This window comes from Saimiri boliviensis, chromosome 5, assembly GCF_048565385.1.
Source record: "Saimiri boliviensis isolate mSaiBol1 chromosome 5, mSaiBol1.pri, whole genome shotgun sequence".
NCBI lineage: Eukaryota > Metazoa > Chordata > Mammalia > Primates > Cebidae > Saimiri > Saimiri boliviensis.
In genome coordinates this window covers 133,346,120-133,371,768 of record NC_133453.1, presented here as the reverse complement: position 1 = coordinate 133,371,768, position 25,649 = coordinate 133,346,120, and the positions used below count along the sequence as shown (strand labels likewise).

The following is a 25,649-nucleotide window of genomic DNA, read 5'->3' as shown; positions in this document are numbered from 1 at the left end:
AGTGTTGCAATCTTGGCTGACTGCAAACTCTGCCTCCTGAGTTCAAGCGATTCTTATCCCTCAGCCTCCCGAGTAGCTGGAATTACAGGCCTATACCACCACACCTGGCTAAATTTTGTGTTTACTTAGTAGAGATAGGGTTTCACCATGTTGGCCTGGCTGGTATCGAACTCCTGGCCTCAAGTGATTCGCCTGCCCCGGCCTTACAAAATTCTGGGATTACAAGTGTGAGCCACCATGCCTGGCCTATTTTTACCTTTTTGGTGAATTGCCATACCGTTTTCCATAGCTGCAGCTCCATTTTAAACTCCCAGTAAGAGTATACAAGGGTTCCAACTGCTCAGCATCTTTGCTAACACTTGTTATTTTCTATATTGATTACAGCCATTCTAATGAGTCTGAGGTGGCCTCTCCATGTAGATTGTCTTCTTCTTTTTTTTTTTTTTTTTTTTTTAAGATGGAGTCTCACTCTGTCACCCAGGCTAGAGTGCAGTGGTGCAATCTTGACTCACTGCAACCTCCAGCACCCAGGTTCAGGCATGTGCCACCACACCCAGCTAATTTTTCTATTTTTAGTAGAGATAATGGTGTTACCATGTCAGCCAGGCTGGTCTAAAACTCCTGACCTTGAGTGATCCACCACCTCAGCCTTTCAGCGTGCTGGGATTACAGGCGTGAGCCAGCAGGCCCAGCCGCTCCATGTGGTTTTGGTTTGTTTCCCTAATAATTAGTGATGGAGAGCATCTTTTTATGTGCTGATTGACCCTTTGCATCTCTTATTTGGAGGACTGTCTATTCATGTCCTTTGCACATTTCTGAACTGCGTTAGTTGAGTTTTTCTTGTTGCATTGTGAGAGTGCTTTATCTATTCTAGATGGGAACTCTGTCACATGTAATTTGCACCTCTGTTCTGTCATTCTGCAGGTTGCCTTTTCACTCTGTTAATAGTATCCTTTGATGCAATCCAATTTGTCTACTTTTCCTTTTGTTGTTTGAGCCTTTGGCGTCATATCCAAGAAATCATTGCCAAAGGAAGCTCTTCTTCTATGTTGTAAGAGCTGTCGGCTTGGAATGCTGGCTCACACCTGTCATCCCAGCATGTTGGGAGGCCGAAGTGGGTAAATCAAGAGGTCAGAAGTTCAAGACCAGCCTGGCCAAGATGCCCTGTCTCTACTAAAAATACAAAAATTAGCTAGGTGTGATGGTGGGTGCCTGTAATCCTAGCTACTTGGCAGGCTGAGGCAGAGAGTTGCTTGAACCCGGGAGCCAGAGGTTGCAGTGAGCCGAGATATCATGCCACTGTACTCCAGCCTGGGCGACAGAGTGAGACTCCATCTCAAAAAAACAGGAGTTGTATAGTTTTAGATCTTACACTTGGGTCTTTGATTCATCCTTGAGGTTTTTTTGTTTGTTTGTGTGTTTTAACATGGTATAAGGTAAGGCTTTAAGTTCATTCTTTTGCCTGTGGATATCTAGTTTTCCCACACTATTTGTTGAAAGACTGTCCCTTCCGTGATTGAAAAGTCTTGGCATCCTTATTGAACTCATTTGACCGTATGTGTAAGGGTTTCCTTCTGCACACTATTCCATTCCACTGATCTCTCTGTAGGTATTTACTGCCATACCACACTTTTGACCACTGTAGCATTTAATAATACATTTTGAAATTTGGAAGTAAAAGCCTTCCAACTTTGTTATTCTTTTTCAAGACTGCTTTGGCCATTTGGGATCCCTTGAAATTGCATATAAACTTTACGCAATTTATGAGGGTGGATTTTTCTATAATTGAAGAAAAAATGTCACTGGGATTTTGAGAGCAATTACGCTAAACCTGTAGATCACTTTGTGTCCTATTGGCAACTTAATGAAACTAAGCCATATAATCTATAAATACAAGATTTTTTGTATTTTACATTTGTTACACAACCAGTCTCTGGAACTTTAAATCCTGCCAAAGTCTTTGCCTCCTGGTTACGTTTATTCCTATTTTATTCTTTTTGATGCTATTGTAAACAGAATTTTTTTTTTTTTAAGATGGTGTCTCACTGTGTTGTGCAGGCTGGAGTACAGTGGCTATTCACAGGCATAATCATTATAAAAACTGACAGCATTGACCTCCCAGGCTCAAGTGATTCTCCTGCCTCATCTTCCCAAGTAGCTGGGACTATAGGCATCCACAACCAACCCAGCAGGAACTGTTTTCTTAATTTCCTTCTTGGATTGTTGACTGTTCGTGTGTAGAAATGCAACTGACTTCTGTATGTTGATTTCATAATCCTGAAACCTGGACAAATTATTAGTTCTAACAGTTTATTTTAGGCAGTCTTCACGATTTTCTACAAAGAAGATCATGTCATTTGATAACAGAGAAAATTTACTTCTTCCTTTCCAATTTGGATGCCTTTTCTTTTTCCTTCTTTCTTAATAGCTCTGGCTAGGATTTCCAGTATTGTGAAAGCAGGCATCACTGTTTTATTCCTCATCTTGGAAAACTTTGTCTCTCATCATTGAGAATATTAGCTGGAGGTTGTTCATATGACCTTTATTATGTTGCGGTTGTTTCAATTTCTAGTCAGTATGTTTTTAATCATGAAAGGATATTAAACTTCATTAAATGCTTTTTCTGTACTAATTGAAACGAATTGTCATGTGTTTTCTTTCCTTCATTCTGTTAACGTGGGATCTTACATTAATGTTTTTATGGTAACCACCTTTGCATTCCAGAAGAACTCTCACTTTATCATGTTGTATAATTCATCTATGATACTGTTGAATTCTCCTTATTAGTATTTTCTTGAGCACTTTTGCATCTGTATTGATCAAGGATAGTGCTGTGTTTTCTTCTGCTGCTTTGTCTGCCTTTGGTATCAGTAATGCTGGCATCACAGAATGAGTTTGGAGGTATTCTTTTCTCAGAAATTTTTGAAGATGAGCAGGATTGGTATTGGTTCTGTAAATGTTTGGTACAGGTCACCCTTAAAGCCATCTGTGCTTGTACTTTTCTTTCTTGTCAAGTTTTTGGTCACTGATTCAATTTCCTTGGTAGTTATGTCAGTTTTCCCATCTTCTATTTCATTTATTTCTGTTCTAACCTTTATTATTTTCTTCCTTCTAGCTTTGGGTTTAGGCTGTTCTTCGTTTTCTAATAATTTAAGGTACAAAGTTAGGATTGCGGTTTGAGAGCTTTTTCCTTTTTCTTTTATTTGACAGAGGGTCTTGCCACTTGCTGAGTTAGTCTCAAATTTCTGGGCTCAAGCAATCTCCTGGCCTCAGCCTTCCAAGTAGCTGGGATTACATAATAGTGTCAATATGCCTGGCTGCTGCTGCTTTGTGTGCGTGGAGGGGTGGGTGTTGGGGAAAATGGAGTCTAGCTGTCTTGTCTCGGCTGGAGTACAGTGGTGCAATCTTGGCCCGCTGCAACCTCCTCTTCATAGGTTCAAGTGATTCTGCTGCCTGAGCCTCCCAAGTAGCTGGGATTACAGGTGCTTGCCACTACACCTGGCTGATTTTTATGTTTCTAGTAGAGATGGGGTTTCGCCACGTCAGCCAGGCTGGTCTTGAACTCCTGACATGACGTTATCTGCCTTCCTCATTCTTCCAAAGTGCTGGGATTACTTACAGGTGTGAGCCACCGCCTTTGGCCAGCTTGCTTTAGCGTAAGCATGTACAGCTATAAATTTCCCTCATAGCACTGCTTTTGTTACATTCCATAAGATTTGATATGTTTTGTCTCAAAATACTTTCTAATTTTCCTTATCATTTTTCTTTGATCCATAGTTTTGTAGTATGTTTAGTTCCCATAGATTTGTGAATATTCCAGTTTTCCTCCTGCTATTATGATTGCAGTCACTTAAAAGGTATTAAATCTTGCTTTGAGGCCTAATACATGATTTTTTCCAGACAACATCCCACATGTACTTTGAAGAATGTGTATTCTGCTGCTGGGTGAACTCATCTGTGTATGCCTGGTAGGTCCAATTCATCTATAGTATTGTTCAAGCCCTCTGTTTCCTTCTTGATCTTCTGTCTGGGTGTTGTATCCATTATTGAAAGTGAGTTATTGGGCCAGGCACAATGGCTCAGGCCTGTAATCCCAGCACTTTGGGAGGCCTAGACAGGTGGATCACTTGAGGTCAGGAGTTCGAGATCAGCCTGGCCAACATGGTGAAACCCTGTCTCTACTAAAAATAGCCAGGTGTGGTGGCATACAACTGTAATCCCAGCTACTCTGAGGCTGAGGCACAGGAATCACTTGAATCCAGGAGGTTGCAGTGACCTGTCTGACACCGCTGCACTCCAGCCTGGGCAACGGAGTCAGATTCTGTGTCAAAAAAAAGTGACATGTTAAAGTCACCTACTGTTACTGTAGAACTATGTTTCTCCTTTCATTCTGTCGGTGTTCGCTTCATGTATTTAGGCGCTCTGAGGTGTGCTGCATGCACATTTAAAACTGTTACATCTTTTTGGTGAATTGACTGTTACGTCTTAAAACAGCTTTTGACCTTACGTCTAGTTAGTCTGAGATTAGCTCCTCCTCCTTTTTTTTGGTTACCATTTGCATGGAGTATTCTTTTTCATCCTTTCACTTTCAACCAACGTGTAAGTCTGACAGTCTTTTGATTGTAGAATTCATTTGCATTTTTAAAGACTATCATCTGACGAAACTCACTACCCTGTTGGATGACTGTGCCATAAGGCCCACAGCCAAGGGCTCAGTGAGCAGTTGCTCTGGGAGGACTCCAGCACACCATTTTTGGGGGCCTCCCGGTGCCACTCTGTGGATTGTTTTCTGCATGGCTCATGGTTTGTTTTCTCTCTCATTTTCTTCCTTCTGCCTTCCTTTGTGTTAATTGATTTTTTGATGTGACACACTTAGAATCCCTTCTTATTTCCTTTTGTGCACATTCTATAGATATTTTCTTTGTAATTACCATGAGGATTACATAATACATCCTGAAATTGTAGCAATCGATTTTCAACTAGTAAGTTCAATCACATACAAATAATCTACTCCTTGACAGCTCCACCCCGTCCTATGTTGTTGTTACAAAGTATATCTATATTTTAGAGAGAGGGTCTCACTCTGTCACCCAGGCTGGAGTGCAGTGGCACTGTCATAGCTCATTGTAACCTCCAGGTCCTGGACTCAAGCGATCCTCCATAGCTGAGACTACAGGTACACGCCACCATGCCTAATTTTTTTTTTTTTTTATAAATTATATATTTAACAGACTTATGGTTACATATCTCTTTTAAATCCAGTAAAATAATTAAAATCAGAGATATGAATCAAAATTCCAATAAAGCAGGTCTTTGTATGTGGCTTCAAATGTCCACCTAGCATCCTTTTGTTTTGACTTGAAGGACTCCCTTTAGCATTTCTTGCAGGGTAGGTCCCAGTGTAATGAACTCTCAGCTTTTGTTTATCTGAGAATGTCTTAATTTCTCTGGTCGGGTATGAGATGGGAGGATCACATGAGGTCAGGGATTCGAGACCAGCCTGGCTAACATGGTGAAACCCCATCTCTACTAAAAATACAAAAACGTGGTGGTGGATGCCTGTAATCCCAAATACTTGGGAGGCTGCTCCAGTGTACTGCAGCCTGCAGGACAGAGCAAGACCCTGTCTCAAAAGATGATAATAAGTGTCTTAATTTCTTCCTCTTTTTTTTTGATGAGAGTTCATGAGATGCCTTTATGTTGTAACTTAGTGTTGTAACCGAACCAGCACAAAATCACCACCTAGACAAAGACTAGGCCAAATTACAGGGTCTTCACTGCCGGTGGTGATGAGGACTTGAGCCTCAAAGGGAGGGTGTCAAGACCTTTTATGCCTGTAAAGCACCTCCTGGGTGGGGGTGAGGGTGAGGGGCTTCAGACATTCCGAGGGCCAGGGGACTTTGGTCATTCCAATTGTTACTTAAGTGGTTCACAGAAGTCAAGATAAGCGTAGTTTACACATTGTCTGGGTAGGGTGGAAATTACAGACCTTAGTTACTTATTACAAGTTGCAGGGGCCAAGATGGCGGGGGTTTGGACTGCTTGCCTGTCACATCAGGGTTACAGAGAGCAATTTCAACAGAAAGCCGACATATGGCTGAGGTATGCAGTTTTATGGGCCATTTCCCATGTCACATTATAACCACCTTTTGTCTTTCAAAATTTCACTACAATTGGTGACTGCTTTTCTTAAATACTTGACTGGTGTCCAAGAGAGGGGAAGAATTTATCCCTTGTTTAAAAAAAAATAATAAACCAGGCCGGACATGGTGGCTCACACCTGTAATCTCAGCACTTTGGGAGGCCGAGGCAGGCGGATCATGAGGTCAGACGTTTGAGATCATCCTGGCCAACATGGAGCAACCCCATCGCCACTAAAAACACACGCAAAAAATTAGCTGGGCTTGGTAGCACCTGACTGTAATCCCAGCTACTCAGGAGGCTGAAGCAGGAGAATTGCTGGAATCTGGGAGACGGAGGTTACAGTGAGCCGAGATTGTGCCACTGCAGTCCAGCCTGGGTGACATAGCAAGACTCTGTCTCAAATAAATAAATAAATGAGCCCTAAGAGGAAAGGAGAGGACCTTAACGGCAGATAAGAGTCCATTGTTACCCTGTGGCTATAAATTTGAGTTGCTTGTCCTGCCAGATGTTCTGTTGATGGCTGTAGTAGCTGACAGTTTTGTATTTACAGGATCAGAACAGTGAGTGCTTCTGCTTGATTCCCAGATTCTCCAACCTTCCCGTGGAGCCACACTACCTGCTGTCTTGGCACTTGATGAGTTCAGTGCTGCTTCCCAAGAGGATCTGGTTGGTAGACCATGACCTTGATTCCTGCCTCTAAGCCTAGCTTTATTCTCAGCAGCCACCACCTTTTTGGTACAAGAACAGTGCTTTTTCTACTACACTCAAGTGGATGCTGAAATCACAACCTGGCCATTTGAATGTTCAACTAATGCTTTATGCTGCAGAGTCCCTGGAACTCACTGGAGCTCAGGTGTGTAGCACTACCTTGTTACTCTACGGCTGGGAGTGCAAACATTGTTGATGTGTTTATTTCCCATTTTTTACTTTGGAGGTTTTGTGAGACAAGGCCTCACTCTGTCATGCAGCCAGGAGTGTAATCGTGGCTCACTGTTGCCTTGACTTCCTGGGTTCAAGCCATCTCACCTCAGCCTCCAAAAGTGCAAGGAGTACAAGTGTGAGCCACTGCACCTGGCCTACTTTTGAGCTTTGAGTTCTTTATATATTCTAGAGATGAGTCTCTGGAGATGAGTCTTTGGTCTGATAGGTGGTTTGTAAACGTTTTTTCCAATCTGTAGCTTATAATCGAGTGTTTCAGAGAGCAAAAATATGGTCTCTCTTGGCAATACGCTGCTACGGTAGCAGGAGAGCAGACACAGACGGTACGTAAATGAACACGTGGATGTATCCCTTGAGTAAGTGTCCATTTGTGGTAAAGAGATCTCTAGACAGATCAGTGCTGACAGGTTATTTCATTAATAGTTGAGCTGCGGATCATCTGTAACCTCATGCTTACTTTCTCTTCCTCCACTGTCTTCTGTTGCTGCTGGTGGGAAAGCAGTTGTCAACATGTTCTTCCTTCTTTCCACCCTCCTCAGTAGCTTTTAGGACCTTTTCTTTGTCTTTTCTGCAATTGTGTTTGGATGGGTCTAGGTATGGATGGATTTGTGGATTGTGCCTCCTGACTCTTAAAAGGTCCTGGGTCCTGTCTCCGTTTTCATTCTGGAATTTTATTTTTATTTTTATTTTTATTTTTATTTTTCTGAGACAGACTCTTACTCTGTCACCAGCCTGGAGTGCAGTGGCAAGATCTCAACTCACTGCAACCTCCACCTCCTGGGTTCAAGCGTTTCTCCTTTTCAGCCTCCCAAGTAGCTGGGATTACAGGCAAACACCACCACGCCGGGCTAATTTTTGTATTTTTAGTAAAGATGGGGTTTCACCATATTGGCCAGAGTGGTCTCAAACTCCTCACCTTAGGTGATCCACTCATGTTGGCCTTCCAAAGTGCTGGGATTATAGGAATGAGCCACCACACCTGGCCTGGAATTTCTTTGAGACATGTTGGATCCTCTCATGTTATTTGCCCTTTGTCGTATTTTCCAGTTGATTTTCTCTTCTGCTGTTGAATTCATTAAGTTTTAAATGTCTGTGAATGGCAGCCACTAATTATGGCATCTGAAGCTCTTGGAAGTACAACCTCTTGTTGCCACTGACTTCTATGCCCTTTTAGTGGGGCTTTGGCTGTGGCAATCATATGCAGCACTGGCTGAAGAATCTCAAGATAGCTAGTGTTAGAACTGAATTAGAGGTTCACCCTGATAATGGGGACAAACCCCCACACATTTGCTCACAGAAGTCATCTTCTGTGTTGATGATTTTTGCGGTATGAGAGCAGAGGGAAAACGGGCTCAGCATTTTCCCTAAACTAGAGTGGACATTCAAATCCCTAGTGAGGCTGGGTGTGGTGGCTCACGCCTGTCATCCAGTACTTTGGGAGGCGGAGGCAGGTGGATCACCAGAGGTCAGGAATTCATGACCAGCCCGGCCAACATGGAAAAACACCATCTCTACAAAAATACCTGCCTATATTTTTGGGAGGCTGAGGCAGGAGTATTGCTTGAACCTGGGAGGTGGAAGTTGCAGTGAGGTGAGACTGTGCCCCTACACTCCAGCCTGGGTAGATCATAAATAAGAGAGAGAATTGATTCACAGTTCTGCAGGCTGCACAAGTACAGCTCCAGCATCTGCTTGGCTTCTGGCGAGGCCTCGGGCAGTTTACAATCATGGCAGAAATGGGAATGGGTGCAAAGAGAGAGGAGGGGCCAGGCTCTTTATAAACAAACTGCTCTCAGGTGAACTTGTTGTACAGGACCGAGCATAGAAAGTCAACACCAAGACAAAAGTATGCCAAATTGCAGGTCATTTATTGCTGGCGACCACGGAGGACTCATGTCTCTCCAATCCGTGGCCCCTAGCTCAGGGAGAGCGGGGTTTTTAAGCTGAAAAACCACATCCGGGTTTCAGGGGGAGGGGATGCAGGGCAAACAACTTTTCAGTACTTATTGATAAGCAAAAGCAAGCACTTTTCATAGAAGCCAAGGTCAGCAGTTGTTGTAAAGAGAATGGGGAAGCCGTTACAACTTATTTTAAGAACAGCTTTGTCTTTTACCAAATGGCATTTCTCAGGTTCTAACTTCTAGGCTAGCCATGTTACATTTCCCCCGTTTTTCTAACACATGTTAAATCTTTAATAGGTTTCCTCTTTTTGGCTTAAGTGCCCATAGCTGGATCTTGGAATCATTAACTTGACTGAGTGTATTCTTTCCTGGATAAATTTGAGGAGTATATTTAAAAGGCATGGTCCAAATGTTAACACTAGGACTATTAGCACCAAGGGCCCTGCTAATCCAGTGAGCAGAGATGTTAGCCAGGGGGACCAGGAGAAGAGTTTTTGGTACCAGCTTTCTGAGGTTTCTCTAAGGTGCTTTCTTGTTTTTACATTTTGTCTAACCATTGCAAGGCTATCTCGGATGATTTCAGAATTATTTGCATAGAAGCAACATTGCTCGCCGAGAGCCGCGCACAGTCGTCCTTCCTTCAAGGACAACAGCTCTAACCCTCTTTTATTTTGTAATACCATTTCAGCCAACGAGTCTACTTGTTCAGCTAATTTGGTGATGGAATTTTCCAGATGGGTAATATCTGCCTCTATTTGGTGTGACAGAGTTTGGAAATTTTGGTCCCCAGTGACTAAGGCAGATATTCCTATAACGGTAGATCCTGCTATTCCAAGTCCCACTAATAGGGGTATAATTATGGGGGCCTGTTTCCAACATCTGTTGGTATCGGGCACTATGAGAATTTCACCTTGGGGTCCACTATAAACATTTACCCGGGGCAGTATATACACGGGGGTACAAAGAATGGGTTTTTGAAGAGTTGCTGAACTGGTAGGTGGAAATGCAGCTCGTGAGGCCCAAAGTACAGGTGAACCAAACAGAGTCTGGTGCAGTGTAGTAAAAACTTGCCTGGTTATAACGCAAAATGAGAGTGGTTTTACAATAACCACAGTATGGGGAGCTAGTGAGAGTATAGTTAGGGGAATGGAAACATCTGCCTTCTCCCTCTAGATCCCCTAGGGTTATGTGGAACTGCCTTTCAGTACATGATGTACTTGAGGGGGCTATATCGAGTTGTGCTGCTAGACCTATGTAAAACAGTGGCTGTGGATTTAGGCATAACCAGCAATCTTTACCTAGGTCTGGGTTTGTCTGGTTGAGCAGGTGCTGTGTGGAGGACAATAAGTTTAGAAGGTTCGGCCGGGTGTGGTGGCTCAAGCCTGTAATCCCAGCACTTTGGGAGGCCGAGGCGGGTGGATCACGAGGTCAAGAGATCGAGACCATCCTGGTCAACATGGTGAAACCCCGTCTCTACTAAAAATGCAAAAAATTAGCTGGGCATGGTGGCACGTGCCTGTAATCCCAGCTACTCGGGAGGCTGAGGCAGGAGAATTGCCTGAACCCAGGAGGCAGAGGTTGCGGTGAGCCGAGATCGCACCATTGCACTCCAGCCTGGGTAACAAGAGTGAAACTCCGTCTCAAAAAAAAAAAAAGGTTCAAGCCTTCTGTATCTGGGGGGGCTTCTGTAAACAGGTTAGGAATGGGGTAGCAGAGCTAGGAGTGGAGGTTATTTGGACTTTGGGGAAGGTTATTAGGGGTTTTAGGACCTCAACTATGGGTCCCACTGGGCTATTGGGTCTGGGCAACGGTATGCACTGGATGGTGAAGATGTTTTCCAGGTCCCATCCGCTCATATATACTCTAAGACCCCAGGTCTGCCCCATTGTCCATCTGCCATCTTGGGTAGTTACAGTTATTTTGAGTGGGTTACAAGACCCGGTGTAGCATGGGGACGGGGGAGAGTCTCGGGTGAGTGAGATGAAAGTGTCTCTGCTTGTGGTTATGGTGGAGATAGACTCACAGCCCCAATAGGGGCAGAAGTACTCGTGCGAGTCATTACAATTCCATCTCTTATCTGGTGTGGACCCTGGGCATAGATGTAGTCCCATAGTCTGGAGTCGTCGCTCTGCCCCTGAACTGCCGTACCCGGCTATACTTCCACTTGTTCTGAAATTTAGGTTGGGGCCCAGGAGGGCAGAAGTCCAGGGAGAAGGTAATGGGGTTCTCTGGAATGTACTCTAGGGTTAAATTGACTAAGGTGGATCCCTTCCCGGTTAAGGAACTAACATATTCTCCAGTGAAGCCCTCGGTGATGACCCATTGGTAATAGGCAGGCGTTAAAGGGGGTCCCTTCCAGGGAGTGGTTACAGGAAGTAGGGAAATTAGGATGATAACAGTGAATGGCGCGAAAGTCTTAGCTTTAGGGAGTCCGTTGAGGATGGAACCACTTCCCATCTTGCATCTGGCGGGGGCAGTCTTGACGTATGAGTGGTGAATCCAGGCAGTCAGTCCGTCCACCTTGACTGTTGTGGGGGTGACCAGGATCATGGTGTAGGGTCCCTTCCAGCGAGGAGTTAGGCCGGAGGCGGTGAACCTCTTTACCAGGACTTCGTCCCCGGGCTGGAAGGGGTGTACAGGCTGGTCAGTGGGATCCCCTGGGGTAGGTTGAATTTCCCTGATGAGGGGGAGCACCGGGGACTGAACAGACTGGAGTGCCTGTAAGGACTTAAGGAGTGTGTGGTTATGGACTTCAGCATGTATGGTGTCTCTAAGTGTGGGGGGCTACCAAACATAATTTTAAAAGGAGTGAAGCCCTTTTAATATGGAGTACATCGGGTACGGAGGAGAACAAAAGGAAGTAGGTTGACCCAGTTTTCACTGGTCTCTAGAATGAACTTTGTTAAAGTTTTCTTTATGGTCCGGTTCATCCTTTCAACCTGCCCTGAACTTTGGGGCCAATAGGCACAGTGTAGTTTTCAGGATATGCCTAGGGCCTTGGCCAGGCCCTGTGAAACCTGTGCTATAAATGCAGGGCCATTATCTGATCCCAGTGTCAGGGGCAAGCCGAACCGAGGAACCAGGTCCTGTAACAATCTCTTTGCTACTACCAGCGCGGTTTCTGACCTAGTAGGAAAAGCCTTGACCCATCCAGAGAAAGTACCTACAAACACCAGGAGGTATTTATAGCGGCACCCTAGGGGCCCAGTGTTCCCCTGGGCTAGTACCCCTAAGTCTTATTCCTGCCCGACTAGACCTGCTGCCTCCTGGATTTACCCTGGCACATACATCACAACGAGTAGCAGTTTTCCTAACAATCTCATGCAAATGTGGAATGTAGTATCTGGCCCTCAGCAGCTAGGCTAGTTTTGTTTGCCCTAAGTGAGTGGCTTGGTGAGTGTTCTTAACTAGAGCCCATCCTAGAGCCTCGGGGAGCACGACCCTTGTGTCTGGTAGAATCCACCATCCTGTGGAATCTTGTGGTCCCCCCTGATCTTTAGCAAAGTTTTCTTCATCAGGTGAGTATGTAGGGGTAGGGGGCAGGGTTGGGGCGGGCAGAGTTACAAGCAGAGTCAGAGGTTTCACTGGCCCTAAGGCCGCCTGTCTAGCTTGCAGGTCAGCTGCCCTATTTCCCCTTGCTTCTGGTGAATCTCCCTTCTGGTGTCCTTTGCAGTACATTAATGCCACTGCTTTGGGCTTCCATATAGCCTCTAGTAAGGCTAGGATTTCCTCTTTGTTCTTGATGATTCGTCCCTCTGCAGTTAGCAGCCTTCTTTCTTTATAAATAGCTCCATGTACATGGGCCGTAGCAAAGGCATATCGGCTATCCGTGTAGATGTTTACAGTTTTTCCCTCCGCCCAGTCCAAGGCCTTTATCAGAGCTACGAGTTCTGCCTTTTGGGCTGAGGTTCCACTGTGTGGAAGAGCCTGGGCCCAGATAACCCGCTCTAGAGTGGCCACAGCTGCCCCGGCATACCTGACTCCATCAACCATGAAACTGCTGCCATCTGTATACAGTACCTCCTCTGGGTTCTGCAGGGGGACGTCGGTGAGGTCCGGTCGTGCAGCATGGAGGGCATCTATAGTCTGTTGGCAGTCACGTATGGGTTCTTCTGACTCGCTGTCAGGCAGCAATGTGGTGGAGTTTAAAACTGTGGTTTTTGAAAATTTTATGCAGGGCTGGTCCAAAAGTAAGGCCTGGTATTGGGCTATGCGGGCGTTGGACATTGATTTTCCCGAAGCTCCACAGAGAAGCGACTCTACGGCGTGGGGTGCCACTAAGTTCAACTCCTGCCCAAGGTCAGTTTGTCTGCCTTCTTGACTAAAAGGGCTGTAGCTGCCACTGACCTCAAACAAGCTGGCCACCCAGAAGCTACGGGATCAAGTTTTTTTGAAAGGTAGGCAACTGGCCGGGACCATGGTCCCAATGTCTGGGTAAGCACCCCCTTAGCGACTCCCTGTTGCTCATGCACAAACAACTGGAAAGGTTTAGAGATGTCTGGCAAGGCTAAGGCTGGGGCTGTAGTCAGGGCAGTCTTGAGCTTGTCAAAAGCCCGTTGCTCTACCTCTGTCCGTGTCAAGGGCTGATTTCCTCCAGTGCAGGCATACAGGGGCTTGGCTATTTCAGCAAATCCCAAAATCCATAGCCTTCAGTACCCTACTGCCCCAAGGAATTCTCGATCTTGGCGTTTCGTGGTGGGGGTGGGTATTTGCAGCACTGCCATACCAGAAGGCTGCCACCCACTATGACAGCCACCAGAAGCCTCAAGCGACGTCTTGGTGAGGCTTGCCAGGTCAGAGTTGCAATGACTCGTCAGTCCCCCGACTCAGGCCCTTCTTTTGAACTAGTTCCCAGTTTCCAGAACAAACTTACCTCCGGAGGTCTTTAGGACCCTGAAGAATTTCGGGTGAATGTTGGCCGTGTCATCGCTTATCTTATCCTCCGCGGTGGCACTCTGGGGCCCTGGGACAGTCAGGGGGCACCTCCCCTAGAGGCTTCCGAGGTGGGAGCAGCCGCCCGGGCGAGACCCTGAGATGGCTTTTTTCTGGTGATGAAAATAAAAGATCTCGGTGGAACCTCCAAATGTTGTACAGGACCGAGCATGGAAAGTCAACACCAAGACAAAAGTATGCCAAATTGCAGGTCATTTATTGCCGGCGACCACGGAGGACTCGTGTCTCTCCAACCCATGGCCCCTAGCTCAGGGAGAGCAGGGTTTTTAAGCTGAAAAACCACATCCTGGTTTCAGGGGGAGGGGATGCAGGGCAAGCAACTTTTCAGTACTTACTGATAAGCAAAAGCAAGCACTTTTCATAGAAGCCAAGGTCAGCAGTTATTGCGAAGAGAATGGGGAAGCCGTTACAACTTATTTTAAGAACAGCTTTGCCTTTTACCAAATGGCATCTCTCAGGTTCTAACTTTTAGGCTAGCCATGTTACAAACTAACAGAGTAAGAACTCAACGCTTCACCAAATGGAGGATGCTAAGCCATCCACCCCCTCTAACAAACGTGAGATTTGGAGGGGACACACATGTAAGCTGTAGCAGGCCATAAATGTTTTGTTTTGACTCTTAGCTCCTTGAATGACAATTATTTGTTCTCCCTGGCCAGAGAGATAGATGGATTTTTCCTCCAGCTGGAAGGCAGATGCCCAACAGGGGGCAGAGTGCCAGCCAGCTGGGGCAGCTTACTGCACTGTGGAGGAGGGGCCAGGGGCCTGAAGTTGTGGGCACACAGGTGGATGTAGGTGGCCGCCAGAGTGCAGGCAGGCTGGAGATCCCGGGTGCCACAGGGGTCCTGCAGACACAGGCTGAGGAATGGTTCAAGGTCCACCTGAAATCAGGGCCACCCAGTCACTGTCTCTAGCCTAGCTCCCTCCTCCATGCCACTCCCCAGGGTAGACTGGGGAAAGGGCTTTCTTTGCCCCAGGGGCCAGGCTCACACTCACCACCCAGAAGCAGTTCCCCAAGCTGGAACGGGGATCCTGGAAGAAGGCCCGGCAGGTGGGGCTCTGTCCTGGGCAGGTCGGCTGAGTCTTCTCGGTGGCCCTGCAGTCACCATCCACCTGGCGAGACAGACGCAAGACTGAGGCCTCCCACCGGACCTTGTGGCTACCCCACATACATTGGCCTCAGCAGGAGACTCCCCCAACCCTGGGTCTCCAAAGACCGCTGCAAAGCCAGCAGGCCACCTGCCTCTCCTGGGACTCTGCAGCAAGCAGCCCTCAAGAGCCTCAGCCAGAGGGAGGAAGGGCAGGTGTACCTGCTCACCTGCCAGGCCAGGCTGAGCTCCTCTAGGCTGTGGGCCACAGAGCCAGCCAGCAACATCAGCTCATTGCCTGCTTTATTGTTGATGCCCAGAGGGCCAGCGGATATGCCTGTGGGGAGGAGGGAAGCTGAGTATGTACTGAGAGCCTGTGATCCTCCCCCTGGGGACCTGTATGAGAGACAAGCCTGAGGCACACTGAGAAGCGGTAAAATCCCACCACCCCCAGAGTCTCGGAGACCAGGGCTCTGGCTCCAAACCCTCATCAGAAGAGGGAGAGAAAGCACAAGGACTGACAGCATGTGTCCCCCTGGCCCCTCTCCACATCCTCAGCTCGAGTAGCCGGAATCCAGGCCCACCCTTTATGTTCCTTGGCAGAGGGACCACAGAAGGGCCCACTCCACCCTTATCCCAGGGAGCCACATGTCCCAGTGATGGGGGCAGAAATCCCTGGGCCTCAGTGCCATCATCTCAATCACAGTCACCGCCTACGGCCCGGGGACCTGTCGCAGTGGAAGCTGAGAATGGTGCATCCCAAAGAGGCTCTTCATGGTGGGGCCAACCGCGCCAGGGCCCAGACTCACCGTGGTGCTGGAGGCCCAGAGTCAGGCTGCAGAGGTTGGTGGGCATGTAACAGGAGACGGACACCCCGTCCTCACTGGCCAGCTCAATCCTGGGGACATCCCTCCTTGTCATGGCAGGAGGCAGCTGGAGGTCTGGACAGCTCTCCCCCGGCAGGTAGGAGTTGTATAGCCTGTAGGTCTGTGGACCAGAGGGATTGGGCAGGAGCGCTGACCCACAACCAGCGGACAAGCTTGAAAATGCCATCCCCCAGGTAACCTACCCCAGTAACAGGTCTCCAGGGGAAGCTCGGTCCTCTCCTCGTCATCTGCAGGCTGGGGTAGAAGATGAGGGTCACGTGTTTCAGCTCCACGGTCAGGGCCATGAGCCCCAAGTCTGTCCGACTCAGCATCAGGGAGAATGTGCTGTGAGGAAAGTCTTGGGCCAGGAGGATGCTGCCGCACTGGACGCTGAGGTCCCACACCCAGCAGTTGAGAGTCACCACGTGCTGGGCCCTGGCCACCAGGGCATGGTCTGGGGAGAAGCAGCCCCCAAAGGCAGGGTGAGTGGAGCCAGCTCCACCCACCACAGTGGGAGCACAATGCCTGCCGGGCACCCCAATGCCTAGAGCCCTGGCTTAGGCTGCCCTGAGGCCAGGAGTCCCCCTGCCCTGGTGCAGCAGCCAGAGGCCCAGTGATCCTCCACCAGCTTCAGGATGACAAGAGCTGAAGGGCTACAGCCAATTCAGCCCTAATGAGGAATCGGGTCCTGAGACCCACTGCAAAACTGCTGTGCTAAGTAACAAAGCCTGGCTTAGAGGCCACGTATTCTATGCTTCCATTTATATCAGATGTCCAGTGCAGGCACAGCCATGGACACAGCAGGCAGACTGGCAGCTGCAGGGTTTCATTTGAGGATGATAGAAACGTTTTAGAATCGATTATGGTGAGGCATGCACAACTCTGAACAAACTAGAAGCCACTGAATCATGCACTTAAAATTCACAGATCAGCCAGGCAAGGTGGTGCTAAGCCATGCTAAGCGCAGCGCTTTGCAGGGCTGAGGTAGGAGGATCACTTGAACCCAGGAGGTCAAGGGTGCAGTGAGCCGAGAGCACACCACTGCACTTTAACCATGACAACAGAGTGAGACCTAGTCTCAAAAAAAAAAATTAGATCACACAAGTCATCCATTTAATCTCACGGAAGCTACTGTGGGGAAAAAAGACATTAAGTGGATGGCCAGCGGCTCCCTCAAACATGACAGCGGTGTCCTGCAGACCTGCCCTCTTCAGGGTAGGGAAGAGATGGCCTGTGAAGGAGCAGGTCTGACCAGTCCAGCCAGCACCGCCCCTGAGCTGTGCCTTGGGGGTGCTCATGCCCGTGGCAGGAAAGCACCATCCATCATGTACAGCCAGACACCTGTTGGCCAGGGCCAGCATTCTGTGGCAGGCACTACCAGTCCCGTGGTCAGCTATCAGAACTGAGAGGCACAGAGAAGCCCATGGTCACACACACACAACTTGAAGACCAGGCTGTTTTCTACAGCATCAGCATGCTGCTTAGACATGACTGCACCCACGCTTCTAGGGAGCCCTAGGCCTCCATGTGAGTCGCACACAGGTAAACCGCTCTTTGCCAGGCCTGGGTACCGTGGCTCCCCCATGGACATGAGGGGCTCCCTCGTGCATTAAGAACCATACATGAGGCCGGGCGCGGTGGCTCAAGCCTATAATCCCAGCACTTTGGGAGGCCGAGGCGGGTGGATCACGAGGTTGAGAGATCGAGACCGTCCTGGTCAACATGGTGAAACCCCGTCTCTACTAAAAAAATACAAAAAATCAGCTGGACATGGTGGCGTGTGCCTGTAATCCCAGCTACTCAGGAGGCTGAGGCAGGAGAATTGCTTGAACCCAGGAGGTGGAGGTTGCGGTGAGCTGAGATCGCGCCATTGCACTCCAGTCTGGGTAATGAGCGAAACTGTCTCAAAAAAAAAAAAAAAAAAAAAAAAAGAACCATACATGCCTCTTACCCATGTGAGCGAGCCACGTGGTTACCTGCATTTCACAGTGGAGGAATCCAAGTCCACAGAGGTTAGCAGACTCACCCGAGCCACATGCAAGCTCCCCAGGAGCCCAGAGCCAGTCATCCCAGCACCAGATCGCCCCTGACCTGCAAGTCAATTAGTGCCCTTCCAGCTGTAATGGGAGGTCTGCCTTCTGCTCTAGCAGAGCCCACAGGGAAGGAGCTGGCCTGAAGCCCTAAACCACCCACTGTACTCCTCTGTTGTGCCAGGCCTTATGTTCTGGACAAAAGCCGAATGTGTAGCCTCAGCCCTAGTCCCATAGGACCTTGGGAAATCCAGTAAGCTCTGGGCCTGGCACTGTGATGCCACAAGCCTCTGCAGGCTTCCTTGTGCCCCCACAGTACCTGCTCCTGCATGGCCCTGCTGCTGTGCCCATGGGGTAGGGGGCTCCAGGGAGGAGGGCAGCACAGTCTGGAGCAGGATTCACACTCCCAGGGACCCTGCAGCAGGCGGTGTCTGAGCCAGTAGAACTCGGCCAGCACGTTGGCCCTGGACAGCTGTCGGAGTGGCGGCAGCAGCAGCTTCTCCTCCACCAGTAGCCAGTCACCCAGGCCATGTCACTCCCAGGCAGCAGCAGCGTCACCACCACTGAGTAGTTCCTAGAGGGAATGCACAGGACAAGTCGCTGTGCCTGGCCGAGCTGTGCTTCCTTTGGCTGTAGAGGGGGAGCTCACAAGTCTGCAGGAAGAGCTCTGCCATGGAACCTGTGGATGCCTCTTGGGGAGGGGCTTTCCTTGTTTTAGGAAATCTCATAATGAGGTGGAGGAGCACAGAGGCTGGCATGACAGCGGAGGTGGGGTTGAGGCCAGGACAGAAACAACCTGCCCTATTTTGAGGACATAGATGTCTGATGTCATGCCTGATCTACCCCCTGGGTCTTGGGCAGCATGGGGCCTGTGTATGGGGATGCCAAGGACAGGAGTTGGAAGATGTAGGAAATTGTTTTGATTTGTTTTCTGGGACAGAATCTCATTCTGTGTCGCAGGCTGGAGTATAGTGGTACTATCTTGACACTGAGACCTTTGTCTCCTGGGTTTAAGTGATTCTCCTGTCTCAGCCTCCAGAGTAGCTGGAACTACATGCACCCACTGCCATGCCAAGCTAAGTTTGTATTTTTAGTAGAGTCAGGGATTCACCATGTTGGCCAGGCTGGTCTCGAACCCCCAACCTCATGTGATCTGCCCAAAGTGCTGGGATTATAGGCCTGAGCCACTGTGCCCGACTAACAGGTCTAGGAAATGTCTGCAGTTGAAGGGAGGATTGGAACTTTCTCAATATGTAGAGTAGGGTCAAGCCTGCGAGATCTGAATGATCAGGGAGATCTCGGCTCACTGGGGGTGGAGTGGGACGAGGAACATTGCTCACTGTTGTTGATGGGCCGGTGGAAGGGGTGCAGGGGCAGGTGGACTCACCTTCTAGGGAGCCCAGAGGCCCTGCAGGCATCTGGGGTCAGGAAGCAGCCTAAACACCCTCCCTGCCAGTTAAATCCATTTTTTGGCACCCCCACCAGATCCCACTCACCAGGTAGGTGAATAACCAGGCAGGCGATTCTTCAACCAAGCCAAAGCCCTGCCCTGGGAGCTCTTCCCTTCCTCAGCCTACATTCTGACCACAAGGTGGCAGGAGCAGGAATTGTATTACATGGAGCCTTTTCCCCATGATGCGGGTCTAGTCCCTATTCTACAGCTAGGGAAACAGGCACACAGAGCTGATGCAGAGGAATCCGTTAGAGGCAGAGCTGGAGTTCAGATGCTCCGCGAGGCCACCAGCATGAAAGAAGGGGGCTGCCTCACTTCCTGGAGCCCGGTTCCTAGTGGGTCTCATGCCTAGGAGGAAAAGTTTACTGGGTCCCCAGCCTCCTGCTCTAGACTTGGTTCCCTACTTCCATCCACCACCGCCATGTTCTCAACACAGGGACCAAAGGGGCCTTTTGAAATGAAAGGGTGATCATGTCCTTCCTATGTCTGAGCAGAAGCCAGAGGCCTCCCCGCCACGCCCCGGCCTCGGGACCTCCCAGCCCCTCCCAGTTGCATCCACTCTCCCTTGCTCACATTCTGCTTCAGCCCAACCACCTTGCTATTAAAACAGGCCAGGCACAGTGGCTCTTGCCCATAATCCCAGAACTTTGGGAAGCCAAGTCTCTGGAGCCCAGGAGTCTGAGACCAGCCTGGCTAATACGGTGAAACCCTGACTCTACTGAAAGTACAAACATTAGCCAGGTATAGTGGTGCATGCCTGTAATCCTAGCCACGTGGGAGGCTGAGGCAGGAGAATCACTTGAATTTGAGAGACAGAGGTTGCAGTGAGCTGAGATCACACCACAGCACTCCAGCCTGGGTGACAGCCAATGAGACTCCATCTCAAAAACAAACAGGCCAGGCACCTCCCTCTCCCAGGCCTCTGTGCAGTGGTGCCCCCACCTGGAGCTCTTTCCACGCTGGCCCCATGGCTCTTGCTTGAACTGTACCTTCTCCTCAAAGCTGGCCATGGCCACACCATAGGATCCCCGGCCCACCATCTCAACAATGTTCCTTCTCTAGCATTTACCACCTAAGGTATGGCTCAGTGGTGGTAAATGCTGAGCAGTGGGCCACACCCAGCCTGCGGCTGGCTTCTGCAAGGCCAGCAAGAAAGAAGGGATTTGTCTGTTTAAAAGATTACAAAACAGGCTGGGAGTGGTGGCTCATGCCTGTAATCCCAACACTTCGGAAGGCCAAGGGTCGGGGGGTGTATTACCTAAGGTCAGGAGTTTGAGACCAGCCTGTAGTGACAAAACCCTGCCTCTACTAAAAACTCAAAAACTTAGCCAGGTTCAGTGGTGTACGCACCTGTAGTCCCGGTAACTAGGAAGGCTGAGGCAGAAGAATCTTTTGAACTCAGGAGGCGAAGGTTGCAATGAGCTGAGATCACACCACTGCATTCCAGCCTGGGCTACAGAGCAAGACTCCATCTCAAAAAAAAAGAAAAAAAAGAAAAAAGAAAAAAAAGATGATTACAAAACAAAAGGAAATGTGAGAGAGTGGAATGGCCTGCTTAAGAGGTGACTCTCAGGCTCTCTGCAGGGAGCTGTGCATACCCTGCTGTTGATGATTTCTTGGGCTTCGTGTCTGTCTGAGAAAAACTGAGCTTCCTGAAGGCAGAGGTCAGCCTTGCCCACTGTGCACCTCCTAAAATCCTGCCTGCACTGGAACCATGCTCATGAGCTCTCTATGGAGTGAGGAAGAGATCCCAGCTTCCTCTTCTGTGAAATGGGGAGTGAAGAAGCCTCTGCACAGGGCGGTCAGAGGAGGCGGTGAGTCAGAGCGTGTCAAAGCGTTCAGCATTGCGCCTGATACATGGCAGGAACGCTGGATGCGCCACTCCCCACCCTGTGTTACCTGGCGGTGAGGCCATACAGGTCCAGCAGGGGTTTTCAGAGCCTCTTCTGTGCCCATGAGAATGTGGCCTCAGCTGAGGACAGCATCTGGTGGGCCACCTGGAGAGGGAGGGGACAGTGAGAGCTGTCTCCGTCATCCTCAACTGCCAGCCACAGCCCCATCCTTGCTCTGATTCACCAGCTCCAGGGCGCCTTTGACAACCCCTAGGGCCACCCTGATGGGGTTGGGACCCCCATTGCCTGGCATCCCAGGCACCCAGGTCTGCAGCCGCCACATGGCCTCCTCTGCGCACTCCCATGACACCTCCTTCAGGGGGCCACAGCATCACCTCCAGGTAGGAGTCCTTCAGTGTGGCCAGGGGCCCTGCAACTGGCAGCCAACACCCACCATGAGGCCTCTGGGCAGGTCAGAGGCCCAACCCAGGCCTCAAGCAGACAGGGCCTCTTCCTGGGGTAAAGATGGTAGGGGAGTGGGGGAAAAGAATAGAGCAGTGGGCACTGGAGATTGCAGGTGAGTTGTCACAGCAGACCCGAGCCGCCTCTGCATGGCCTCCTCATAGCTTGTCTGGGAAGTTGGATTGGGGTAGGGTTTCCACCACTCCTAGAAAGTGACACAAGGCTCTCTGCACCTGAACTGTTTGCACAAATGTGGTTTATGCTGAACCCCCTGCCTGCCTCCTAGGAGTCTGACAGTGCGGTCCGCACCAAGCAGCCAATTGGGCAGCCCCACTAAACACCCCGGGTCACATAGTGCTAGGACAGTCAAGTGCCTCCCGTGTGAAGGCGCTGGGACTGGGAGGGGACACTAGGTGCTGTCCCTGGTTGCCCCTGGACTCCGCCCCGGCCCCCTTCTTTGCGCCAACACTCCTGCCTCCTCTCACCGTAATCAATGACAGCTGCGAACAGCACAGTGTGCCGAGTCATGGAGCACTCATTCACTGCCGTGTGGGTGGCCATGGGACTCTGGCACAGCAGAGAGGATATTGAGGTGACATTCAACAGCCCATCAGAGGGATACCCACCCTGGTGCTGGGCAGGGTCTTGGAGGCTCTGCGCTGGGCCGGACATTAGCTGTGGATGGTAGGGAGGCCAGCAGGTGTTGTTTTTTTTTTTTTTTTTTTTTTTGAGACGGAGTTTCGCTCTTGTTACCCAGGCTGGAGTGCAATGGCGCGATCTCGGCTCACCGCAACCTCCGCCTCCTGGGCTCAGGCAATTCTCCTGCCTCAGCCTCCTGAGTAGCTGGGATTACAGGCACGTGCCACCATGCCCAGCTAATTTTTTGTATTTTTAGTAGAGACGGGGTTTCACCATGTTGACCAGGATGGTCTCGATCTCTCGACCTTGTGATCCACCCGCTTCGGCCTCCCAAAGTGCTGGGATTACAGGCTTGAGCCCCCGTGCCCGGCAGGCAAGAAGTTCTTAGTCCTTCCAGGAGGGCAGTAGCTGTGAGCGTTCAATGCCCACATAGCCACAGAGAGCTCACTGTGGAACCAGAAAGAGACCCTGTGGCAGTGAGCTTCACAGAAACAAGGCTGTTCACTCAAAAGAAGCAGGCGGAAGACTGGAGAAACCTAGGCAGCAGGCATAAGGGATATTAGCTTGGAGACCCTATAAGAATAAGACAGCAGACCATGGAAAAAAAAGGTTGGGCCAGGCACAGTGGCTGACACCTGTAATCCCAGCACTTTGAGAGGCTGAGGCAGGCGGATCACAAGGTCAAGAGATCAAGACCATCCCAGCCAATATGGTGAAACCCCATCTCTACTGGGCATGGTGGCGCTCACCTGTAATCCCGGCTACTTGGGAGGCTGAGACAGGAATCTCTTGAACTCGGGAGGAGGAGGTTGCAGTGAGCCAAATTCGTGCCACAGCACTCCAGCTTGGGCAACAGAGCGGGACTCTAAAAAAACAAAAAGAACACCCAAGGCTATAGGTCTGTAAGAAGTAAGGCAGGGATCTCAACAGAGCTGGGCTGCAGGCCGGTGGGAAGCAAGGCCACCATTCTGATTGAAACAGTGCCATAGGCCAATGTGAGAACTTAGGGCCCCGGACTGGGCGTGGATTTTGGTGCAGGGTTGAGCCCTCCCTCCCACACTCACATTCCAGCTCATTCCACAGCTGCTCCAGGGAAAGAGGCAGGTGCTGGGTCAGTGCCTGCCTGGCCTTGCTCTGGCCCCACAAGGTGGTGATGGCCTGACCACTTGCCTACACAGCCACCAGCCCTGCCCGGGACAGCCAAAAGAGGAGGCCTGCCACGCCATCCAGGGTGCCTGCCGGCTGTACCTGAGCAAGGAAGCCAAGGCAGAACCAGGGTGAGATCCAGGGCAGAGAGAGCCCCAGACCCTCCTGCCCAGGGTGGGATGCCTGGCAAGTGGGGGCTACAAGCCAGGCCAGAAGGGGGGCTCTCCACCCAATCCTTCCCCCCTGTGCTACCCACCAGGCTCTGGAAACTCCTTTTCCAGCCAGGCTTGCAGCTGGGAGCCAGCTGCTGCAATCCGAGACTGTTAGGACAGAGAAGAGTCTGGGACTCCCTTGGGGTCACATAGGAAGGAAATAGACAAAAGGTCTCAGTGCCAGCGGCAGGTGTGGGCCTCCCCCTGGGGTCGTGTGCTCTGGTTTCTGGGCACGGATGGACCCAAAGGGCTCGGGGTTCCTGGCACTGTGGCCTCTGCCCAGAGACAGAATGGTAACCCCTTCCCTGTGTCCCAGTCCAGGCCCTCTCACCTCCACAGGGCCCAGCAGATGCCCCTGGCAGCCGTATGCAGCCAGCAGGAGGCTGTGGTTGGCAGCCTGCAAGGTCAGGCGTCCCAGGGGCTGGAAGGGCTGCCTGCCATCCCGGAACAGGACCTCCACCTCTGCTGACCGCCCGTGGGCACATGCCTGCAGCACCACACACTCTGCCCCCTGGAGCCAGAAGGGGACCTGCTGGGGCACCCTGATGTTTCCAGCGCCGCCGCCTCCACCACTTTCCGTAGCTCCCTACTGCCCCAGGCCAAGCCTCAAAGCCCTAGGACTTGAGAACCTGGAGCTGCACCACCTCAATCAACCTGCTGAGCCATCTGAAGCCCCCTCTTCTGTACCCTTCCCAGCAGCCTCACTTGACATGGCTGTCAGTGAGGGATGCCATGCAGTCCTGACAGGGTTTCCTGAGCCTTTGTTTTGAGACAGGGGTCTCACTGTCACTGAGGCAGGAGTGCAGTGGCACCATCACAGCTTGCTCCCAGCAGCTGGGACACAGGAGCGCACCACCCCACTAGGCTTTAAGTAGAGACGGGAGTCTCACTACGTTGCCCAGGCTGGTCTCGAACCCCCGAGCTCAAGCGATCCTCCTGTCTTGACCTCCCAAAGTGATGGGATTATAGGTGTGAGCCCCTCGGCCCAGTCCCCACTTCTGAAATCTGAATGCCCAGACCCCTCCTTTCCATGACCCAGTGAGCCGAGCTGGGATGTAGGCGCCTGGAGACAACTTGGGGCCCTAGACATGGACAGCCTCACTTTCTCCTCCCTGTTGTCCACATCTCTTTCCAACTGAGAAGCTGAGGTGGAGACACAGCCCAGTAGGCCAACCCGCCGAGCCTCGGAGCTGCGAAGCTGGGAGCAGGAGGGCAAAGTCCTGAGTGGAGCCTGTCCCTGGTCTCTGTCTCCTGCCAGCCTCAGGCATAGGAAAGGGCTGGCTGAGGAGGCTGCAGTTGGAACTGTAGGAAACAAAGGGAAGGCACAATAACCACACCCAGTCTCCAGGGCACCAGGTTCCCTGTGCCACATCCCTCCCAAAAGACTCCCAGTGCCTCGTCACAGAAAGCACCTATGAGAATACTCGGGGCTGGGCACAGTGGCTCACTCCTGTAACCCCAGCACTTTAGAAGGCTAAGGTGAGCAGATCACTTGAGCCCAGGAGTTTGAGACCAGGCTGGGCAACACGGCAAAACCCCGTCTCTACCAAAACAAAAATTAGCCAGTCTCTTAGCAAATAGATTTCAACAATTTTTTAAATATCCATCTAAGCCAGGCATAGTGATTCACGCCCGTAATCCCAGCACTTTGGGAGGCCCAGGCAGGTGGATCATGGATCATGAGGTCAGGAGCTCGAGACCATCCTGGCTAACCCTATAAAATGCTGTCTCTAAAAATACAAAAAATTAGCCAGGTGTAGTGGCACACACCTGTAGTCATAGCTACTTGAGAGGCTAAGGCGGAATAATCGCTTGAACTGGGAGGCGGAGGTTGTAGGGAGCCAAGATGGCACCACTGCACTTCAGCCTGGGTGACAGAGTGAGACTCTTTCCACTCTGATTTAATTGGTTTGAGGGGGCACCCTGGGCACTTGTGTTTCTAACATTCGCAGTTCCCTGGTGTTTCTGCCAACAGCCCAGGCTG

The 25,649-nt window shown here is 50.3% G+C and overlaps 2 protein-coding genes and 1 long non-coding RNA gene across 3 annotated transcripts; all 3 read right to left on the bottom strand.

The window, feature by feature from the left end:
* Positions 1–8,554: 8,554 nt before the first annotated feature.
* On the bottom strand, positions 8,555–14,541 carry LOC141584654 (uncharacterized). Its single transcript, XM_074399997.1, has 2 exons — positions 13,005–14,541; positions 8,555–11,606 (listed from the first exon to the last, which is right to left on the bottom strand). The coding sequence occupies exons 1-2, from the start codon at positions 13,209–13,211 to the stop codon at positions 11,058–11,060; spliced, it is 756 nt and encodes a 251-aa protein (XP_074256098.1). The 5' UTR covers positions 13,212–14,541; the 3' UTR covers positions 8,555–11,057.
* LOC104653061 (uncharacterized) lies at positions 14,538–20,414 on the bottom strand. Its single transcript, XM_074400188.1, has 8 exons — positions 20,364–20,414; positions 18,241–18,551; positions 17,093–17,232; positions 16,095–16,345; positions 15,835–16,012; positions 15,256–15,362; positions 14,934–15,050; positions 14,538–14,818 (listed from the first exon to the last, which is right to left on the bottom strand). The coding sequence occupies exons 1-8, from the start codon at positions 20,412–20,414 to the stop codon at positions 14,576–14,578; spliced, it is 1,398 nt and encodes a 465-aa protein (XP_074256289.1). The 3' UTR covers positions 14,538–14,575.
* Positions 20,415–22,980: 2,566 nt separating this feature from the next.
* On the bottom strand, positions 22,981–23,791 carry LOC141584656 (uncharacterized). Its single transcript, XR_012517833.1, has 3 exons — positions 23,710–23,791; positions 23,372–23,555; positions 22,981–23,172 (listed from the first exon to the last, which is right to left on the bottom strand). It is a non-coding gene; the product is annotated as an uncharacterized LOC141584656 (long non-coding RNA).
* Positions 23,792–25,649: the final 1,858 nt, after the last annotated feature.